At 42.4% G+C, this 19671-nt stretch overlaps 1 protein-coding gene across 1 annotated transcript in view; it reads left to right on the top strand.

Annotated features, from left to right (window-relative positions):
- Nucleotides 1-19671, top strand: part of LOC126260399 (probable methyltransferase-like protein 25) — an 85589-nt gene that overhangs the window by 50604 nt on the left and 15314 nt on the right. Inside the window, exon 3 of the mRNA XM_049957728.1 lies at nucleotides 16092-16256. Within this exon, the coding sequence (XP_049813685.1) occupies nucleotides 16092-16256 (165 nt within the window). The remainder of the gene's footprint in view (nucleotides 1-16091; nucleotides 16257-19671) is intronic.

Here is a 19671-nt window from a genome sequence, read left to right as displayed (position 1 = left end):
AGTTCCACACATCCAGCTGGACGTCGTCGTCTGAGGTGAATCGTTTGCCCCTCAGAGCCTTTTTAAGGGGACCAAAAATGGCATAATCACAGGGAGAGAGGTCCAGACTGTATGGAGGGTGGCCAAGAACCTCCCATTTGAATTTCCGCAGGGGTGCTGCCACTGTGTTGGTCGTACGAGGCTTTGCATTGTCATGGAGCAGAATGACCCCATGGGTGAGATTGCTTGGTCGTTTTGATTTGATTGCTTGGTGAAGGTTGGTCAAGGTTTGTGAGTAACACTGGGTATCCACTGTTGTCCCATGCTACAGGAAGTGAATCAGAAGGGGGCCATCTTGGGCAAAGAAGAACATCAGCATAACCTTTCCTGCACTCATGTGGATGGCCTTGGCATTTTTTGGTAGTGGTGACCCTGGATGCTTCCAATGGAGACTGTCGTTTTTATTCTGGTTTGAAGTGATGACACCATGACTCATCTCCAGCCACCACTCATGCCAGGAATGCATTCCCTTCCTGAGTATAGTGCTGCAGATGAGCAAGACAGTGGGCCATTTGACATGCTTCCTGGTGTTGTTGAAGACTGTGGGGCACAAAAAATGGTTCAAATGGCTCTGAGCACTATGAGACTTAACAGCTACGGTCATCAGTCCCCTAGAACTTAGAACTACTTAAACCCAACTAACCTAAGGACAGCACACAACACCCAGTCATCACATGTGGGGCACACACTTTGTGCATGTGTAGTCTTTCCTTCACGATGGTGTGAACACTTCCGACACTCAATCCAACCATGGGGCTAAGGCTTTCACTGTCACTCGGCAGTCCTGGGTAACGAGTGCATCCACCAGCTGGGCGATGTTATCGGTAATGCAGTGTGGTGCTCCAGACCGTGCATCGTTGGCTAATGACACCCGTCCTTCCCTGAAGCACTTGTGCCATGCCTTGACCCTTGCAAGGGACATGTAGTGTTTGCCGTACACTTGTGACATTTGTCAATTAATGTTCGTTCCTCCTACTCGTTCTGCTGTCAGGAAACGAGCAGCACCTCTTTGCTCTTCTGTTGATGCCTCCATGTCACTGTTTGCAGTGCGACTGGCAGTGTTGGGCACTTGATGCATGCTGCTGCTAGCTCTGTGCAGTCACGTGACATGCACGCATGCCCTCTAGTGATGGGCTGTGAACTTCCACGCTCTGTTCGGAACCACACCTCGTTACACACGCCACGATATTACCCTCCTGTCACTGGTTTGCGCATTCCAAACTCCAACTCATTTCTTTTTGAATGCCCATTATACAAGCATATCATGGATATGGCCATGGGAACCAAGATGGCTCCTTCCTAATCTAACCTTTTCGTGGGTAGTTTGGAGGGAGCTTTCCTGGGATCCATAAGTGTTCAGCCCCTGGTTAGATACATTGATGACATCTTTGCCATATGGACTCATAGTGAGGGGGACATGTTAAAATTCCTGGAATCTCTAAATAACTTATTCCAGTTAAATTTCACATGGTCCTATTCTGAATCCCATTTCACTTTCCTCCATGTTGATCTCATCCTCACTGAAGGCCAGCTACACACTTCCGTTCACATTAACCCTACTAACAAACAATAGTAGTTACATTTCGACAGTTGCCATCCTTTCCACATCAAATATTCTCTCCCATACAGTCTTGGCATTCGAGGCAAATGTATTTGTTCAGATGCAGACTCTTTACAACAATACACCACCACTCTCACCTCAGCCTTCAATGGATGTAATTACCCACCAGCCTAGTTCAAAACAGATTTCCTAGGCCATCACATCCAATCCTGGTACTGTTGAACCCTCCAAAAAACATCTTTGGAGATCACCAATTGTCACCCAGTATTATCCTGATCTTGAATGCGTTAGTCAACTACTTCGACAAGACCTTGACTTCCTAAAATTGTGCCCTGAAATGAGATCCATTCTGTCTGAGATTTTGCCGACCACACCTAGAATAGCATTTCATCACCCTCCAAACCTCCACAACATCCTTGTCAGACCCTGTGCTCCTTCTGCACCCATCTTCCTGTCCTATGGCTCCCACCCCTGTGACTGTCCCTGCTTCAAGACTGGCCCTATGCATTCCTCTACCACCATCTATTCCAACCATGTAACTGGCAGAACATATACTGTCAAAGGGAGTGCCACCAATGAAACAGCACATCATAACCAACTGTTATATAACCACTGTTCAGCCTTTTACATCGGCATGTCTACCACCCAGTTACCAATCAGAATGAATGGGCATAGGCAGAGGGTGTATACTAGCAACAGACAATATCCTGCTGCAAAGCATGCTCTACTACAAGACACTTATGACCTTGGTGCCCGTTTCAGCACACACGCCGTCTGGATTCTTTCTCCAGACATCAATTTCTCAGAACTCTACAGGTATGAACTAGTGCTACAAAATGTCCTTGGTTCTCGCCACTCACCGGACCTTAATTTACATTAATCCCTTCAATCTCGGCATCTCTTCACAGTAAGTACTCCTTTCTTCACTCCATTTCAATTTTCTACATCTTTCATTTTCTGACCTGTCTATTTTTTTGCCATCTGCCCTCCCACCTCTCTTACATACAATGCACTTAGCTTTTCACTGTTATTAACTCATACACTATGTTTTAGTAGTAATCTCTGTCTTGTGTATTACCATCTTCCACCTTTAAGCTCTCAGGTGCATACCCCAACAATCAGTCTTTCCTTCTCATCCTGTCCAGTAAATCTCCCCTGACCTGGGATTCTGGGTGACTTTTCTGAACAGTTCGCCTTTCCTTTAATGTCTCTAGTCCTTTTCCTTCAGCCCTCTTCCTCCCTGTCAACTCCTTTGCCAGAAGAAGGGGCCACTGGCTCTGAAAGCTTGTAAAAGTTAAACCTTTTTGTGTGCTGTTCTCCTGCCGCCACTTGGTGAGTAGATTTTTTATCTATCTGTTTACATCAGGGCTTCACAACATACGTGCTCGCGGAGCAGCAAGGTGCGAGCATGGAGCAGCGCGAGCACGCTATCCCCACTACCGGACCAGAGCGGAGAGTGGGGAGAGTCACGTGGGGCACACAACAGCTGCCGCCAGTCAATGTAAATCCGCGGCCACCTGCAGGGATATCACTCACCAATTATTACTGCGACAAATGAAACAAATAAAGGAGAATGTACACGTGCCACATAATTTTATTAGCTTAGTGTATGCCTCTACATTCGTATTAATGTGTGAACTGTTACACACTAAAAGGTGTCACTGAAGTGTGGGATTCTCGGTTATCTTGTACTTTTTGCCCTTTACAATTGCATCTATGTTCGGAGTAAATGTTCTTGTGCATTGTAGGCGTATCGTGCAGTTTAAATTTCGATCAGACAATGCGTTTCTCAGGTGCGTCTTGTTACATTTCATTGCAGAGAACACTTGTTCACAATCATACGTGGAACCAAACACTGATATTATTGTAGCCGCCAGTTTGTGCAAACGAGGAAATCTATTCTGAGGGAAGTGTCTGTAGAATTCCAAAATGTTTTTCTTGTTCTGAAATTTGTCTCTGTATTCTCTGTCACACTACAGGTCAATAATTTCTAGTTGCAGCTCAGAATGAATCTCTTCAATATTCGCTGAATATGGAGAGGAGAACAGATCAAAATCACCGTCTAGTGCTGTCAGATCTTGAAAGCGTTGATCAAATTCTTCCTTAAGGGCAACTAAACTATGTGGATAACGTTCACAGTCTTTGTGAACATCTTTCATGGATGATAATTTAGGAAAATGAGCTAGATTTCCTGTTTTCGGCTGACTCACCCAAAGTGTCAATTTCATTTTAAAAGCTCATATTCGATCTATGAAATGAGTAATTAGCAGATCTTTACCTTGTTATGAAATGTTCAAAGCATTCAGATGGCTAGTTAAATCTGCTAAGAACGCGAGATCACATTTCCATGAAGGCTCTTTCAATTCAGGAACACACATGTTATTTATTTCCATGAACATATTTATCTCATCTAATAGGCAAAAAAATCGATTTAATAATTCACTACGACTAAGCCAGCGGACCTCGCTGTAATAAGGCAGGCTACCATACTGGCTTTCTACATCCTCAAGAAAGCTTTTAAATTGCCTGTGTTGTAGCCCATGCTTCCTTATATAATTGGTTGTACGAACAACAACACTCATCACATTTTTTAGAGTGATACCCTTTGCACATAAGTTTTCCTGGTGGATCACACAGTGAAAGCCCCTTATTTCATTCGGCACGGTCAGTTTTTGCATTTTCTCCTTCAACAGCGCAACGAAACCTGATTTTTCCCTGTCATCGCTGGTGCATCGTCTGTAGACACTGAAACTAAAGAATTCCACAACAGTCCTATATTTTCAACACTTTCTTCAACACTACTTAAAATATCACCTCCGGTTGTAGTGTTCTTCATGGCTACTACATCTAGGAGCTCCGCCCTCACCTGAAGATCTCTATTAACATCTCTAATAAATATGGCAAGCTGTGCTGTTCCAGCGATATCAACACTTTCGTCCAGAGCTAGAGAATACACCATAAAATCTTTACAGATATTTGCAAGCTGGCTCTGGACGTGGTCTGCCATGTCCTGTATGCGACGCATAATGGTCATGTTAGATAATGGCACAATCCGAAACTGTTCAACTTGAGATGGACACAAATGTTCCGCTGCAACTACCAAACATTCTTTTATTAAATCGCCATCAGTGAAGGGGTGCACGGATTTTGCTAAAAGCAAAGCAATTTTGTAACTCACTCTGAGAGCTGTCTCAGTCGATTTTTCTTCGTCGTCCAGATCTTCTTCGGATAGCTTCCTTTTAAGTTTAATAACTTCCTGTGCACGATCTGGTCCATCACATTTTCCACTTCCGAAGTCTTTGGCGTGGTACGACATATAATGTCGCTGCAAATTAAATTTCCTAAAAGAATTCAGCGTTTTGTGACATACTAAACATGTTGCAACACCATCTTTTTCTGTAAACAGATACAATTCCTCCCAATGGGGGCTGAACTGCGAAAGCATGATTGGGGTTACACAACGGCGACTTGACATGATTCTTAACCAGCGAAGTGACTGTTAGAGCTGATAGTAGTACTTTAAATGTTAACAGTTGGCGCGAATTCAATAGGCATGCTGCGGTCTATTCAAACGTGCGCGCGCATTTCCCCTCCCTCCCTCCTCTGCGACGTTGCACCTGCTTGCGAGCACATGCCTGAGCAGACGCGAGTACTCGCGCTCAAAACCGGCCAGTTGTTAAGCCCTGGTTTACATTGTATTGTCAGTAATTGGTTATTTTCATTCTTATAGTTTTTAATTAGATATGATGGACATGGCAATTTCCCAACTCATAGGGAATGCAGTTTTGATACCTATCCTCAAAGTAGGAAAGGACCGAATGTGCCCTAATGGTTACCAGTACATTGCCATTGTGTGGGAAAGATCTGTGAGTGAGTGGTCAATCGTCATCTGGTCTGAATGTTAGAGACCAGACAGCTTCGTAGCTGCTCTCCATGTGGCTTCTGAAGATATCGATCCACTTTCGACAACCTGACGCCACCAGAGGTGGCTATCGAGCAGACCTTTCTACATAAACAGCTATGTTTTGGGATATTCTTGACGTCAACCAGGCATTGATGTCATCAGACAGCTCCACAAATGGAACTTTCGTGACCACCTCCCCATATTCATTGGCTCCTTCTTACCAAAAGGCCTTTCTAGGTTTCGAGTTGGTGATGTGCTGTCAGATAGTGTTCAGTAGGAGAATGGTGTTCCTCAGGAAAGTGTTGTACTCTTTCTTCAGAGCCATTAACAGTATAATGTGTGTGGTAAGGAGTCCTGTGCAGTGCTGCTTATTTGTAGACAATTTTTATTTATCTGTTCCTCCTCCAATACTACAACAGTGATACATCTTCAAAACTTACAGTTAAAATGTTAGAGGAGTGGACAGTAAAGATGGGTTTTAGATTTTCTGCAGATATTTTTACGTGTGTTAATTGTAAGCATTCTTGTCATGTTTTTATTTTACCTGACTTGCATATCATATTCGACATTTTAAGGACTCATTTTTTATTCCTGTCTGTCATAGTTAACACATGTAAAGGACCTGCAGGCAAGGCCCCAGAAGGGACTTAATATTTTAAAATGCCTAAGCCACAAATCTTTGGGAGCAAACAGGGCAAATATTCTCCTGTTTTATAGGGCTTGTGTGAGATTGCACATTGTATATATAGATCAATAAGATGTCTGTACATGAAGATTATTGTTGCTATCCATCATGAGAGGATTAGACTATACCCAATCACTGCTGTGCTGAGACTCAGGAATGATGGCTCACCATCCACATCCAACGACAACTCCTCACAGTACGTCAAGCATGGAAGTTCCTCACTGCTCCAACAGATTCACAAGCATGCCATGCAGTTGCTCGCCCAACTATTGAATTCCTTTTCTCCCATCATCCTTGAGCAGTTGGGCCATTTGGGACCAGTTTGAAGCACGTGCTGGTGTTACTTGGTGTGGTCAAGTACAAACCAACTCCAGGGATTTAACCGACTGCCATCCTGGTTATTGCAGATGCCCAGAGTAATTTTAGGTTTATTACGATATGGGAGAGACTGCCTCTTGCATCTGTTTAAATACAATATTTTATGGCACTTTAAATGAGCATCACACTTGTATAGCTGCAGTCCCAAATTAATCTAAACAGGAGGATTCCAGTGATTGCCCCATTGTTTCCCTGATCATGTCATCAAGATCCGATTGCTGCAAGACTTCACTGACTTAGACACAGTGTCATACGTGATGTTTTGGGTGCTGAAGAAGATGAGATGAGATGGGTTGCAAATGTTAAAGTCCTTATCTGTTGCACACTGGACTTGCATTCAGGAGGACGACAGTTCAAACCCACAACTGACCATCCTGATTTAAGTTTCCCATAATGTCCCTAAATCGCTTCAGGTAAATGCCAGGATGGTTCCTGTGAAAGAGCATGGCCAGTTTCCTTCCCCATCCTTCCCTAATCTGATGGGAACGATGACCTTTCTGTTTCGTCTCCTCCCCCCAAATCAACCAACCAGCCAACCAACCTCATCTGTTACAACTCGCTGAGTGTCCTTTAATCACTACAATACTTACACGCACTAGATAGAGCAGTCAAGGTTTCTTGTTCCAGCATGTGGCACTTGTGGTGCGCAGATCATGGTGCATCACATTTTAGTAGACTGTATTTTATATTAAAACAAAAAGGCAGCAGCTCATTTGCTGACAGATTTGCTCTCTAATTTAACTGACAATGAGATGAATGTGGTATGTGTTTTAAGGTTTTGTAAAATGTCCAATTTGTTCCCTAAAATTTTAGGGAGAAGCATTTAATATGATGTCAGGGTGACTGGCTCATCCAATTTTTTGTAAATAATTTGTCAACTGCATGGTCCAGTCTATCTGTTGTAGTTTTCCTCATTTCTTACATTGGTTTTAATTGACAGAACATCTGACCTTTTAAACAGGATGTAAGTTAGCATGAGTCTGGTTGAGTTTAGGAGAGAATGCGTACAATTTTATATCAGATTGCTTCCTACACCTTTTTAACACATTTTTGATGGTCTTCCCACAACTGTTCCTACACTAATATTCATAAGGGCACTAATAAACATGCTGTTGAGTCGTCGTCTCCCCCCCCCCCCCCCCCCCCACACACACACACACTCACACACACTGAGTTCTATAATGAGCCTCCACTGACTGGAAACTACATCAGGCTTCTGACTTGTTTCACAATACAGCCCCAGGCCCTGATTAGATTCATAATTAGGTGTCCATCATCTGAATGTTGTTCAGACTCCATCTACTCAAGGCCTTCAACTGTATTTGGCTAGAACATATTTTCCGTATGCAATATCAAGTCAGTATCACCATCCCAATCCTTAAACTGGGTAAAACCCAATGTCCATCAAAAGCTAACAACATATTAGCTTCACCAATGTGCAGTGCAAACTGCTTGGAAGGATGATTGTCCAGTTGTTATGCTTGATTCTCAAAATATGAGTCCTTTTGTCCCCTATTAGTGTGTTTTGCAGGAGGGATAATCCATGACCAATGACCTAATTACGTTCTAAACAGCAATCTGACAGACTTTTCTAAATGCCAGTACCTCATTGCAGTAATTTTTTTACCTACATAAGGCATGAGACACTCTTCGCACTATCACATTTTACTTACCCTACACGATTCGGGCTTTTGAGGCTCCCTACTTATTTTGTCAGTTTTTATCCTACCAGATGTTTTGGGGTAGAGTTGTAACATTACTCAGCTCCCTATGGATCCAAGAGAATGGCATTGTGTAGGGCTCCATCCTGAGTGTCACAATAGCATGAGTGTTACAATTCAGTGCACCTATAACCCATACAGACACAGACTCTGATTCATTTACTTTACGACGATTCCTTGTCCTAAGAACCAATGGCATTGTAGACATATAGTAAGATGAATCACGATCTCTGTTATACATTTCACTTATCTGAAATGTACGATAAGCAATAACTTCAAAGCCGTTAAAAGTCTCCAGCCCTGACACAGTCTCCACTTTACCACTGCAAACGAGAGCCACAGTCACTCAACCATTACCAAGTGCACTAGTATCAGCATTAGTAAGTGTAAAATTCAGTATGCATCCACAAAACACTGAAGGACCATGAAGAATAACTTGCGCACCTACTCCGCACTTCGTAGTAATAGATACATTATCAACAGCTTTACACACCGTGAGGCGTGAATGCCTTCTCCTCCTAAAATAATGGCACAACTAGTCTGTGTCAATGCTGCTGCAAATGTGACTGCTCGACGACTCATGCTGTCTTACCAGAAACATCACTTATATAGCTGCCAGTTATCAGACCGCAACTTTCGGCCACCAGCAGCGAGCCAAGTCTCTTATCAACTACCGATCTTGGTATTTTAGCCTGGCCGGGGCCTAGTAAAACTAGAGGCCCTGCCCCTGAGACAGCCCAGCATGCGCATAGTACACTAGCATATCGAAGATATATATCATAGCAGCATCAAAGATGGGAGCACAGCTCCCCCCATTGCCATGGTCCCCTCCTCTGATATTTAAGTGTCTGTTGGTCTCATAGGGAACCTTAGCAAGCAGTCCTGTAGACTCAGTTATACTCCAAGTGTTCAAAGCCAAGATGTTTGCAACAGGGAAAGCTTCAAGGCCACCATAATCAGAATGATTGCCCCCATACAACAGCCAAGGTCAGCCACGTACTGCCCACCAAACACAGCAGAAACATCACACGTTAACTGCATTCAGAGTCCACGAAAAACATTTGGACCACCCATGAGCTGCAGCTTATTGAATTGACCAGCCAAGTCAATTCTATTGCTCTCAGTGACTTATACACAGGAGCACTGCGCACCATCGGCGACAAGAAACACGTCGCATGGGCATTGCAGTCACGCGCTCCTGGGTGGGAGTTATAGCGCAGCCAGGGCCTAGTAAAACTAGAGCCCCCGGCCCGCCAGGTGGCAAAGAAGGCGCGCCAGAGACTAAGTCCCGCTCAAGGTCACGCTGAGAAAGCGCGCCAGACACTAATTCCTGCTCAAGGTTACGCTACGCCTAGCGCATAACCATGCGCTAAAAGCATAAATAAGTGAATTTAAAAAAATAGAAAATTTAAAAAAAAACGTGGAGGAGATAATGCATTTTTACTGTTTGTAATAGAACATACAATCACCAGTAATCTTTATTTTACAATTATTGTAGACAAATGAATGTTTATATACGTATATAATCAAAGATGAGAGCACAGCTCCCCCCATTGCCATGGTTCCCCACTTGAGATGTCAGTGTCAGTTGGTGAATCAGTATCTGGATGACTTGGGATGGGTCATTTACACACAGACTAGTCAAGCTGCATTATTTTAGGAGGAGAAGGCGTTCGCGCCTTACAGTTTATAAAGCTATTGTGGATGTATCTATTACTATGAAGAGCGGAGTAGGTGCGCAAGTTATTCTTCATGGTCCTTCAGTGGTTTGTGGATGCATACTGAATTTTACACTTACTAATGCTGATACTAGAGCACATGGTAATGGTTGGGTAACTGTCTCTCTAGTTCATGGTGGTAAAGTGGAGACTGTATCGGGGCTGGAGACTTTTAACAGCCATGAAGTAATTGCTTATTGTACATTTCAGATATGTGAAGTGTATAACAGAGATTGTGGTTCATCTTACTATTTGTCTTAGTGTCTGGTGCGCTCTCTCAGCGTGACCTTGAGTGGGACTTAGTCTCTGGCGTGCGTTCTTGGCCGCCTGGGGGGCCGAACAGAGATCATGGTTCATCTTACTATATGTGTACGATGCCGTTGGTTCTTAGGGCAAGGAATCGTCGTAAAGTAAATGAATCAGAGTCTCTGTCCGTATGGGTTAAAGGTACACTGAATTGTGCCGAGATTAAAGTTTTAGGTGATGTAACACATTACTATAGAAACTGAAATAAAGTACCTGTCCTTTCGTTGAGAAAATAAAAAAATAATAATAAATATCACACAACAGCAAAAAAGAAACCTATTGGGTCATGGTAAATATATTATACTAGAACTGACATGTGATTACATTTTCACGCAGTTTGGGTGCATAGATCCTGAGAAATCAGTGCGCAGAACAAACACCTCTGGCCATAATAACGGCCTTGATACACCTGGGCATTGAGTCAAACAGAGCTTGGATGGTGTGTACAGGTACAGCTGTCCATGCAGTGCTCGGCAACCATTGACCAGACGTTTTCAATTGGTGACAGATCTGGAGAATGTGCTGGCCAGGGCAGCAGTCGAACAATTTCTGCATCCAGAAAGGCCCATCAGGACCTGCAACATGCGGTCATTCATTATCCTGCTGAAATATAGGGTTTCGCAGGGATCGAATGAAGGGTAGAGCCACGGGTCGTAACACATCTGAAATGTAACATCCACTGTTCAAAGTTCCGTCAATGCAAACAAGAGGTGACTGAGATGTGTAACCAGTGGTATCCCATACCATCACGCCGGGTGATACACAAGTATGGCGATGACGAAAACACGCTTCCAATGTACGTTCACCGTGATGTCGCCAGACACAGATGCGACCATCATGATGCTGTAAACAGAACCTGGATTCATCCGAAAAAATGACGTTTTGCCATTCGTGTACCCAGGTTCGTCATTGAGTACACCATCGCAGGCGCTCCTGTCTGTGATGCAGCATCAAGGGTAAGTGCAGCCATGGTCTCCGAGCTGATAGTCCATGCTGCTGCAAACGTCGTCGAACTGTTCGTGCAGATGGTTGTTGTCTTGCAAACGTCCCCATCTGTTGACTCAGGGATTGAGACGTGGCTGCACGATCCGTTACAGCCATGCAGATAAGAAGCCTGTCATCTCGACTGCTAGTGATACGAGGCCGTTAGGATGCAGTACGACGTTCCGTATTACCCTCCTAAGCCCACCGATTCCATATTTTGCTAACAGTCATTGGATCTCAACCAACGCGAGCAACAATGTTGTGATATGATAAACCACAATCGTGATACCATCCGACCTTTATAAAAGTCGGAAACGTGATGGTATGCATTCCTCCTCCTTACACGAGGCATCACAACAACGTTTCACCAGACAAAGCCAATCAGCTGCTGTTTGTGTATGAGAAATCGGTTGGAAACATTCCTCATGTCAGCACGTAATAGGTGTCGCCACCGGCGCCAACCTTGTGTGAATGCTCTGAAAAGCTAATCATTTGCATATCACAGCATCTTCTTCCTGTCGGTTAAATTTCGCATCTGTAGCACGTCATCTTCATGGTGTAGCAATTTTAATGGCCAGTAGTGTGTATATATATATATATATATATATATATATATATATATATATATATATATATATATATATATATATATAGAGAGAGAGAGAGAGAGAGAGAGAGAGAGAGAGAGAGAGAGGGGGGGAAACATTCCACGTGGGAAAAATATATCTAAAAACAAAGATGATGTGACTTACCAAACGAAAGTGCTGGCAGGTCGATAGACACACAAACAAACACAAACATACACACAAAATTCAAGCTTTCGCAACAAACTGTTCCGCTCCCGGGATTGGAATGACTCCTTACCCTCTCCCTTAAAACCCACATCCTTTCGTCTTTCCCTCTCCTTCCCTCTTTCCTGATGAGGCAACAGTTTGTTGCGAAAGCTTGAATTTTGTGTGTATGTTTGTGTTTGTTTGTGTGTCTATCGACCTGCCAGCGCTTTCGTTTGGTAAGTCACATCATCTTTGTTTTTAGATATATACATATATATACATTCATTTGCTGCCAGTTGCTACAATATATATCTTCGATATGCTAGCATACTATGCGTGTGCTTGTTCATCTCGTAGTGTTGATAGCTATCAATGTACCAGTACCGTCTGTTGGACCACTTGTCACCCCTGTGCTCTATGTTGATGACATTTGCATTTGGTATGCTCTCAGTCTCTAAACTTAGCTGAATGCCAGCTCTAAAGTGCCATCCAAAGAGCTACTACTTGAATCCTTTCTCACAGCTGCCAATTCTCTCCCACAAAAGCACAAGTCATGCATTTCCGTCACTGTACCATGGTCCATCCTGATCCAGAACTCTCCTTGGATTGGACTTCAGAGCATTGTCCCAAAATTTGGGATTCCTCATTGATAAAAAGCTGATGTCTGCCAAGTATTCATCAACTAAAGGCTCGCTGCATTTGAAAGCTTAATGCTGTCTGCTTCCGTGCCCATGCCTCTTGGAGTGTAGATTGCACACCTCTCCTCCATTTTTACTCGGCCCTTGTCCCGTCCCAGCTGGATTATGATTCCTAAGTTTAGGGTTCAGCTATACTATCAACTTTGAAGCTATTGGACCCAGTTCATTATCATGGAGTAAGACTGACCACTTGCACCTTCTGGACTAGTTACACAGACAATCTCCTTGCCAAAGTGGAGATCTTCTCTTCATTTCTGATGGTACCAACTCTTATTCACTGATGCAATCACCATTTGGCAAAATACTAATCATCCAACTTAATAAATGATTTTTGTATACAAGGGGCATCAACATCCTGACACCCATCCTTGGGTAGGATTACCAATTATAATGTGCCTGAGGCCCTCTACTGGGCCTACATAAACTCCCTAGAATGTGTTTCCCATGTTTTTCGCATCCCCACCTTCCCCCATTTCAGGGACCTAAAGTAAATTTCAGTTACTCCCATGACCTTTCGCTGTCTGTATTTACACTGATGGCTCTAAAACCATGGGCAGAACAGAATATGCTTTTACACCACCTGAGAGTCAGGAATAATATTTGTTGCTGGAACATTTAGTGTTTTTACAACAGAGCTGATAGACATTAACAGAGCCCCATATTTAATCCAACAGACCTCCCTCACTGCATTTTAATTTGTTGGAATTCAGTGAGCAGTCTCAAGGCTATTGATTGATGATACTGTTATCACCCTGTGATATCTGCTATTCATGGATGCCTCTCTAATGTTAGTTGTCCTGCCTGCTCAGTTGTCTTTCTCTGGGTCTCAGGCTATGTGAATATCATAGGGAATGAACTGCCAAAAGCAGAATAACAATTACTCACCCAGCATTTGCTTTGATGACCACAGATAGAGATTTGCAGGTGCTAAAAAAACCTCTCCTCATTCAGAGTTGGAACGTCTGGTGGACTACTTGCCTCTTGTAATAAACTCCGCACTATCAAGGAGAGGGTCAACCGGAACATAGGATTCCAGGCCTCTGCTTTGATGCGTGATGCAGTGATGTATTATGTGGTGTCATGGATGGGTACTGTATTTGAAGAGGGCATTTAGCAGTATGTGGTGGCATTCCGTAATGTTGAATTTCAATGTTTCGAAACTTGTTCATTATGTTGTTATTGGCGAGTAATTGCAATTGCAGGTAGGTAGTGGTAAGTACATTGTTTAGTGGTTTGGAATTGTTAATAATGGTCGTGAATATGCCAAAGAAATTCAACAGTTGATCATCAAATATCACAATGAGTTATGATATGACGAGCACCATTAAGTTTCTGCGAATGAATAGCTTACTGACTGAATTTATACAGTGCCACATGTGTGGCAAGTACATGTAGTTCACTAAAGTTGGTGCCTGATTTTGTTTTATTCTTCTTTATTTAAGACGAGTTTATGATTTAATTTGTGTTAATTCTATTTTATTGTTCTAGTTACATAGATCAGTTTAAGTTTTTGATGCATGAATCTGCAACGAGTAGTGACTTTTTCCATATCATGTTTTGTAGATATACTCATTCATTGATATCATAAAGTTCCATTTCTGTAAAAACGTTAATTGAAGGTGACAATATTGAATTGTGTCGTTTTTTGGGGGTTTTTATGTAATGTTGGCATGATTGATTTTTATATATTTTTTTGTTTTTCTGCACATGTTAGGTTAGAATATCATTAGTTTTGTTTTTCCTCTCCCAAAAGTCTGTAAGGCTATGATGTTACGGCGCCATATTTGATAGAAGTGATCTGACTTGTATGCCATCTTGATGATGTCACTGGTTGAAGCTGAGAGCCAGTATCAGATGTTTCTGTATTTCCCAAGGGGAAGGAATCCAGGAGAAATGGTATTGGTCATACCAGAATAACTCATTGTTTTATGTAATGAGCTACACCCATGTTGTGATTCCCCAGCTTTGCAGACAGTTGCTCACATCAGGATAGGATGAACCCTCCTTCTGACACTCCAGGCTAAGCTTGGTCTTCTAGATTATTTGCCTCAGTGCTGGTGGATGACTCATGGACAGTTGAACTGATTCTCTATTTTCTCTGTGAAAGTCATTGTTATTTCAGATATAACCCTTTAAATTGCTTTTCAGGCAGAGTAGGGTGGTTGGTGTTAGCGCATTTCCTGCCCTTGACCCTACCGCCTTTGCCAGCTGCCTCAGTCATCCCTCTTTCACTCTATTTTAATTGCTTTTAGGTAGCAGTTAGCCTCACCCTATTTTTTGTTTTATGGATAGCACTCCAATGAACCAGTGAATAAGGGGCGTTGTTCCCCTCTTTAACACTTTGACTATAATGAATCAGGGGTGGGACAACTATAGACAGGATATTCCTTGGTGCATGCAGCACTGTGCAGGACCTAATTATTTCTCTCATCTTGTTTTATTGTTGCTGGTCCAAAAGATTCCATTATATTTTTAGCCTTCTTACTTTTACTGATACCAGTCTCCCTGCTAGATGGCATTCTTTACTCAGTAACTGTCTTTGCCCATAATCGGACTGGTGGGGGGTCGGATGCAGGTGGAGGTTCTCTTCCACAGATGAGCCCTGGTATATCCCTTGTCTGCTCTGACCTCTGTACCAGCCTGACCCACATACTTTGACTTGTCCAGTTATCACTCAGCTCTGGCATCAATATTGCTTTCAGTGTCTTAGTTTTACCCGTCCTTCATACTTCCATAATCCAATCAAATTTTTGACAGTTGTCATGAGCTCCAGGCGAGTTACCTCTTGACTAAGGCCCATGGTTTACACTCCCTTAAACCAACCTGTTTGCTTTGGCGCAGTAGGACTCTCTTGTCCAGTAAGTAGAAATGTCTAATATAACATCCCCTGTTGAATAATATCGAGACAGACTGCTAAATCAGCAGTGACTCAATCAAGCAGTTTTCTTTGCAAATGAGGGATAGTTATGTAACAAAACAGCATAGCAACACAGAAATAAATAACTACAAAATATAATGAAAGAAAATTGGAGAACTTACATATCAAACAATGAAACGTGCCCCAGCAGGGCAAGCATTGAAGTCTACTGGTAGGACAGTACCCCTTTTTTCCCCGGACACACACTACCGCTGACCATGGGCAGCTGCACTCTTTACAGGCTGCATACTTTACTTTTTTATATATGTATATTTTGTCCCATTGTGTGCATTTCAGATAATAGGTATTTAAACTATTATTTACCAAATCTTTACTGGGGATAACAAAATTTAATTATTTATAATATGGACAGTACATTTAAATAGTAATGCCTACGTTGCTTTCAGGTACCAGTTGAGCCTTTGTGGTATCGCTCTCTCTTACAAGTACTGTTGGTGGAAAAATGCAGACACAATCTGCCAGAAGGGCAAGTGGGCCGTTTAGCAGCGAAATGTAATAGCTTTCCAGAGTATGTGTCCAAAGCATTGACAAAACTAGGAGTAGCATCTGAGGTTAGTATGTATTTTCATGTTTACACTATGCCTACTTTACTATGTCGACAAATGTTAAGTGAAATATAAATAATTTAAGGAGTAAAGGTAACAACATACCAAATAATTGAGGTGGCAAGTCACAGTAGGCACTTAGAAAAGTGTGAGAACATTAGTAGCTTTTGTATGAATTTTTCTTCAGAACCATACATTAAATACTGCAACAAAAAACCTCCCATGGCTGTATTGTCCCATCTGTCTAAAATCTGCCGGAACTGCAGCTAGACTAGAGTGAAGGATGAAATGGGCTAGGGGAGAAAGGAAGCAGGTAGCAGGAGGGAGGGTTGAAGTCTGGTTGTTGACTGGGCACGTGGGATAGGAATGTGTAGAACACATAATAGTGTGAAAGAGTGGATTGGGAAGCTGAGATAGAACTGAGGAAGGAGGAGACTGCAGAATGAATGATGGTAGTGCATGATGAGAGAAGTTAGGACCATGGTGTAGGGGCTAGTGGAGATTGAGACCAGGAGGAGTATGGGATAAAAGGATGAATTGCAGTGACAGTTCCAGCCTACATAATTAATAGAATTTGATGTTTGGAGAAAGAATCTTTATAGCACATATTTTGAAACAACCAATGAAATCGAGCATGGTTCCTCATTTCAAAAGTGTGTTATGTCACTTGTTGGTCAACTTTGCAGTAAGCCAAGTTTGATGGTGGGGTTGATAGTTATGACCACATAAAATGCTGTGCAGAAACTACAGCAGAGCTGGTATTTTTTATGGAGTAGGAATGTGCTGGGTGAGTCTACCAGACAGAATTTGCACCTGGGTCTTCCACAGGGTAAAGACACATGTGGCAAGGTTGCTTGCCAAAATAAAACAAACCATAGTGTAATGTATATGACAACTATTGCATACCAAATCTTAGAGCAGGGTTGTCACTGATAATGAACACTTAATACTGAAATTGTCTTTTATCACCCAAAAATAACCCATAATGTGAATGGAGCTTAACTGCATCATGAGTGGGGAACACTTATAATCGTAAACATAAAATGATCTTGAATATTACAAAATTTTACTTTTGAGAAGGTTGTGAAATTTTTCAATACTCTTAATACTAAATTACTATCACTGGCTGGAGGCTGTAATTCAACCTGGAACTTGGACATCTCCATGCATTACCCCTAACACCGCACCTTGTGGGCAACCCATTTGCTGTAGTAATGTCAAATCTTGAGCTTTGAAGACCTGCAAGCTATTTTTTCATTTGGTGTAAACATTCTGATTTTATTTATCTACGAGTTATGATTATTTTTGATGGAGTGAGTGAAGCAGTGTTTAAAATATTTGGATTGTAAGTGATCAGAGTAGGATTTAAATGCCTATAAAGATTTAGCTTTTTAGTTGTGCTCTTAAAACATATCAAAAGATGCTTTAACAGCACTAGGGTCAGTACTTTCCATAGTCCTTAATCATTTATCCCAGAACTCAATTTTAATCATATTGATCCAATGTACTAACTCTGATCCTCTCCTCATCTGGGTCTATTTTTTTTATTTTTTTTTATATTTTTTTCAGAAAATTAGTACTACAGAGAGGGTAACTACTTTACATTTAATCAAGCCATACATCTGATGTGAATATTTATTATAAAATAGTTTCACTAGGAATCTAAAAACAAAGAAATGCATTTTCTCATGTATCATATACAACAAGGATATTGTTCTGCAGGCCAGTGCTTTTTATTGGTTCTTCAAGAACATACTGTGGGATGCAAAACTCGCGAAGCAGTGTTGAAGCTTTCAGAAAGTAATTGTATATGTTACTTAAGTTCTACCAGTGAGTTAACACAGCCCATTCTTATGGCTGATTTTCACAGTGAAACCTAATGACTTGTTAAAGTAAAGACATAAGATTATGGCCTGAACAGGAAAGTGAATGAGATGGTATACATACTAACAACTAACAATAATATGGGATGGATAGATAGCTACTCTCCATATAGAGGAGACATTTAGTCGCAGACAGGCGCAATGAAGAAGATTGCTAAAATATAAAGTTTTTGGACAAAGTCTTTCTGAAATAGAAAACACACACACACATTCATAACTCATACACACATGGCCACTGTCTGGTTGCTGGAGCCTGACTGCAACTGAGTCTGACATGAGCAGCAAAAGGACAGTGGGAAGGATATCAGGCCGGGTCTGAAGGAAGATGCTGTGCTGGATGTGTTTGTAGAGAGAGTTCCCACCTGTGCAGTTCAGAAAAGCTAGTGTTGGTAGGAAGAATATAGATGGTGCAGGCTGTGAAGCAATCATTATAAGGAAGCATATTGTGCTGAGCAGCATGTTCTGCCACTGAGTGGTCCAGCTGTTTCTTGGCCACACACTGGCAGCAGCCATTTACATGGAGAGACAGTTTGTTAGCTGTCATGGCCATGTAGAAATTGGCGCATTGATTGCAGCAGAGTTTATAGATCACATGGGTGCTTTCACAGCTAGCCCTGCTTTGTTGAGGTAGGGGGTGCCTGTGACAGGACTGACGTAGGTGGCAGTGGGAGAATGTATGGGACAGGTTTTGCATCTAGGTCTGTTGCAGGGATATGAGCCTTGAGGAGAGCAGGTGCGGAGTACAGATGTATGAGGACATTATGTAGGTTTGGTGGGTGGCAAAGTACCACTGTGAGAGGGGTGTAGGGCGTAGAAGGGAGGATATTCCTCGTTTTAGGGTACGATGAGATGTAGTTGAAACCCGGACGGAAAATGTGATTCTGTTGCTCCAGTTTTGGGTGACACTGAGCCATGAGAAGAGTGCTGCTTTGTGGTCAGACAGTAGGTATGTGGGATGTGGTAGGTGACTGGAGACAAAAGGCATGGGATATCTGTTTCTGGACCAGGTTGGGAGGGTATTTTGACCTTGGAGGTGTCAGTGACACCCTTGGCATATTTGGAGAGGGACTGCTCACTGCTACAGAGGTACTGATGTAGCCATCCTTGAGGTGGAGGTCGACATCGGAGAAGGTGGCTTGTTGGGTTGAAGAGGACCAATTGAAATAGAAGGAGGAAGAAGATGTTAAGGTTCTGCAGTAAATTGGATACGGTGTCTGCACCCTTGGTCCATATCACAAAGATGTTATCAATAACTCAGGTGAAGGGTTTGGAATTCTGGGTGGATAGGAAGTATTCCTCCAAATGACAGATGAATGGGTTGCCATGCAGGTGCCCATTGCTATACCACGTATATGTTTGTAAGTGATGCCTTCAAAGGAGAAGTAATTGTAGGTGGGGATATAGTTGGTCATAGCAACTGGGAAAGAGTTTATAGGTTTGTAGTCAGTCAGGCTTTGGAACAGGTAGTGTTCAGTAGTGTCAAGCCCATGGGCAGAGGGGATGTTAGTGTAGATGTAAGTGGCAGTGCCAGTAATGAG

This window comes from Schistocerca nitens, chromosome 1, assembly GCF_023898315.1.
Source record: "Schistocerca nitens isolate TAMUIC-IGC-003100 chromosome 1, iqSchNite1.1, whole genome shotgun sequence".
NCBI classification, from domain to species: domain Eukaryota; kingdom Metazoa; phylum Arthropoda; class Insecta; order Orthoptera; family Acrididae; genus Schistocerca; species Schistocerca nitens.
Note: the sequence above shows the minus strand (reverse complement) of the source record. Positions and strands in the feature narration are given on the sequence as shown.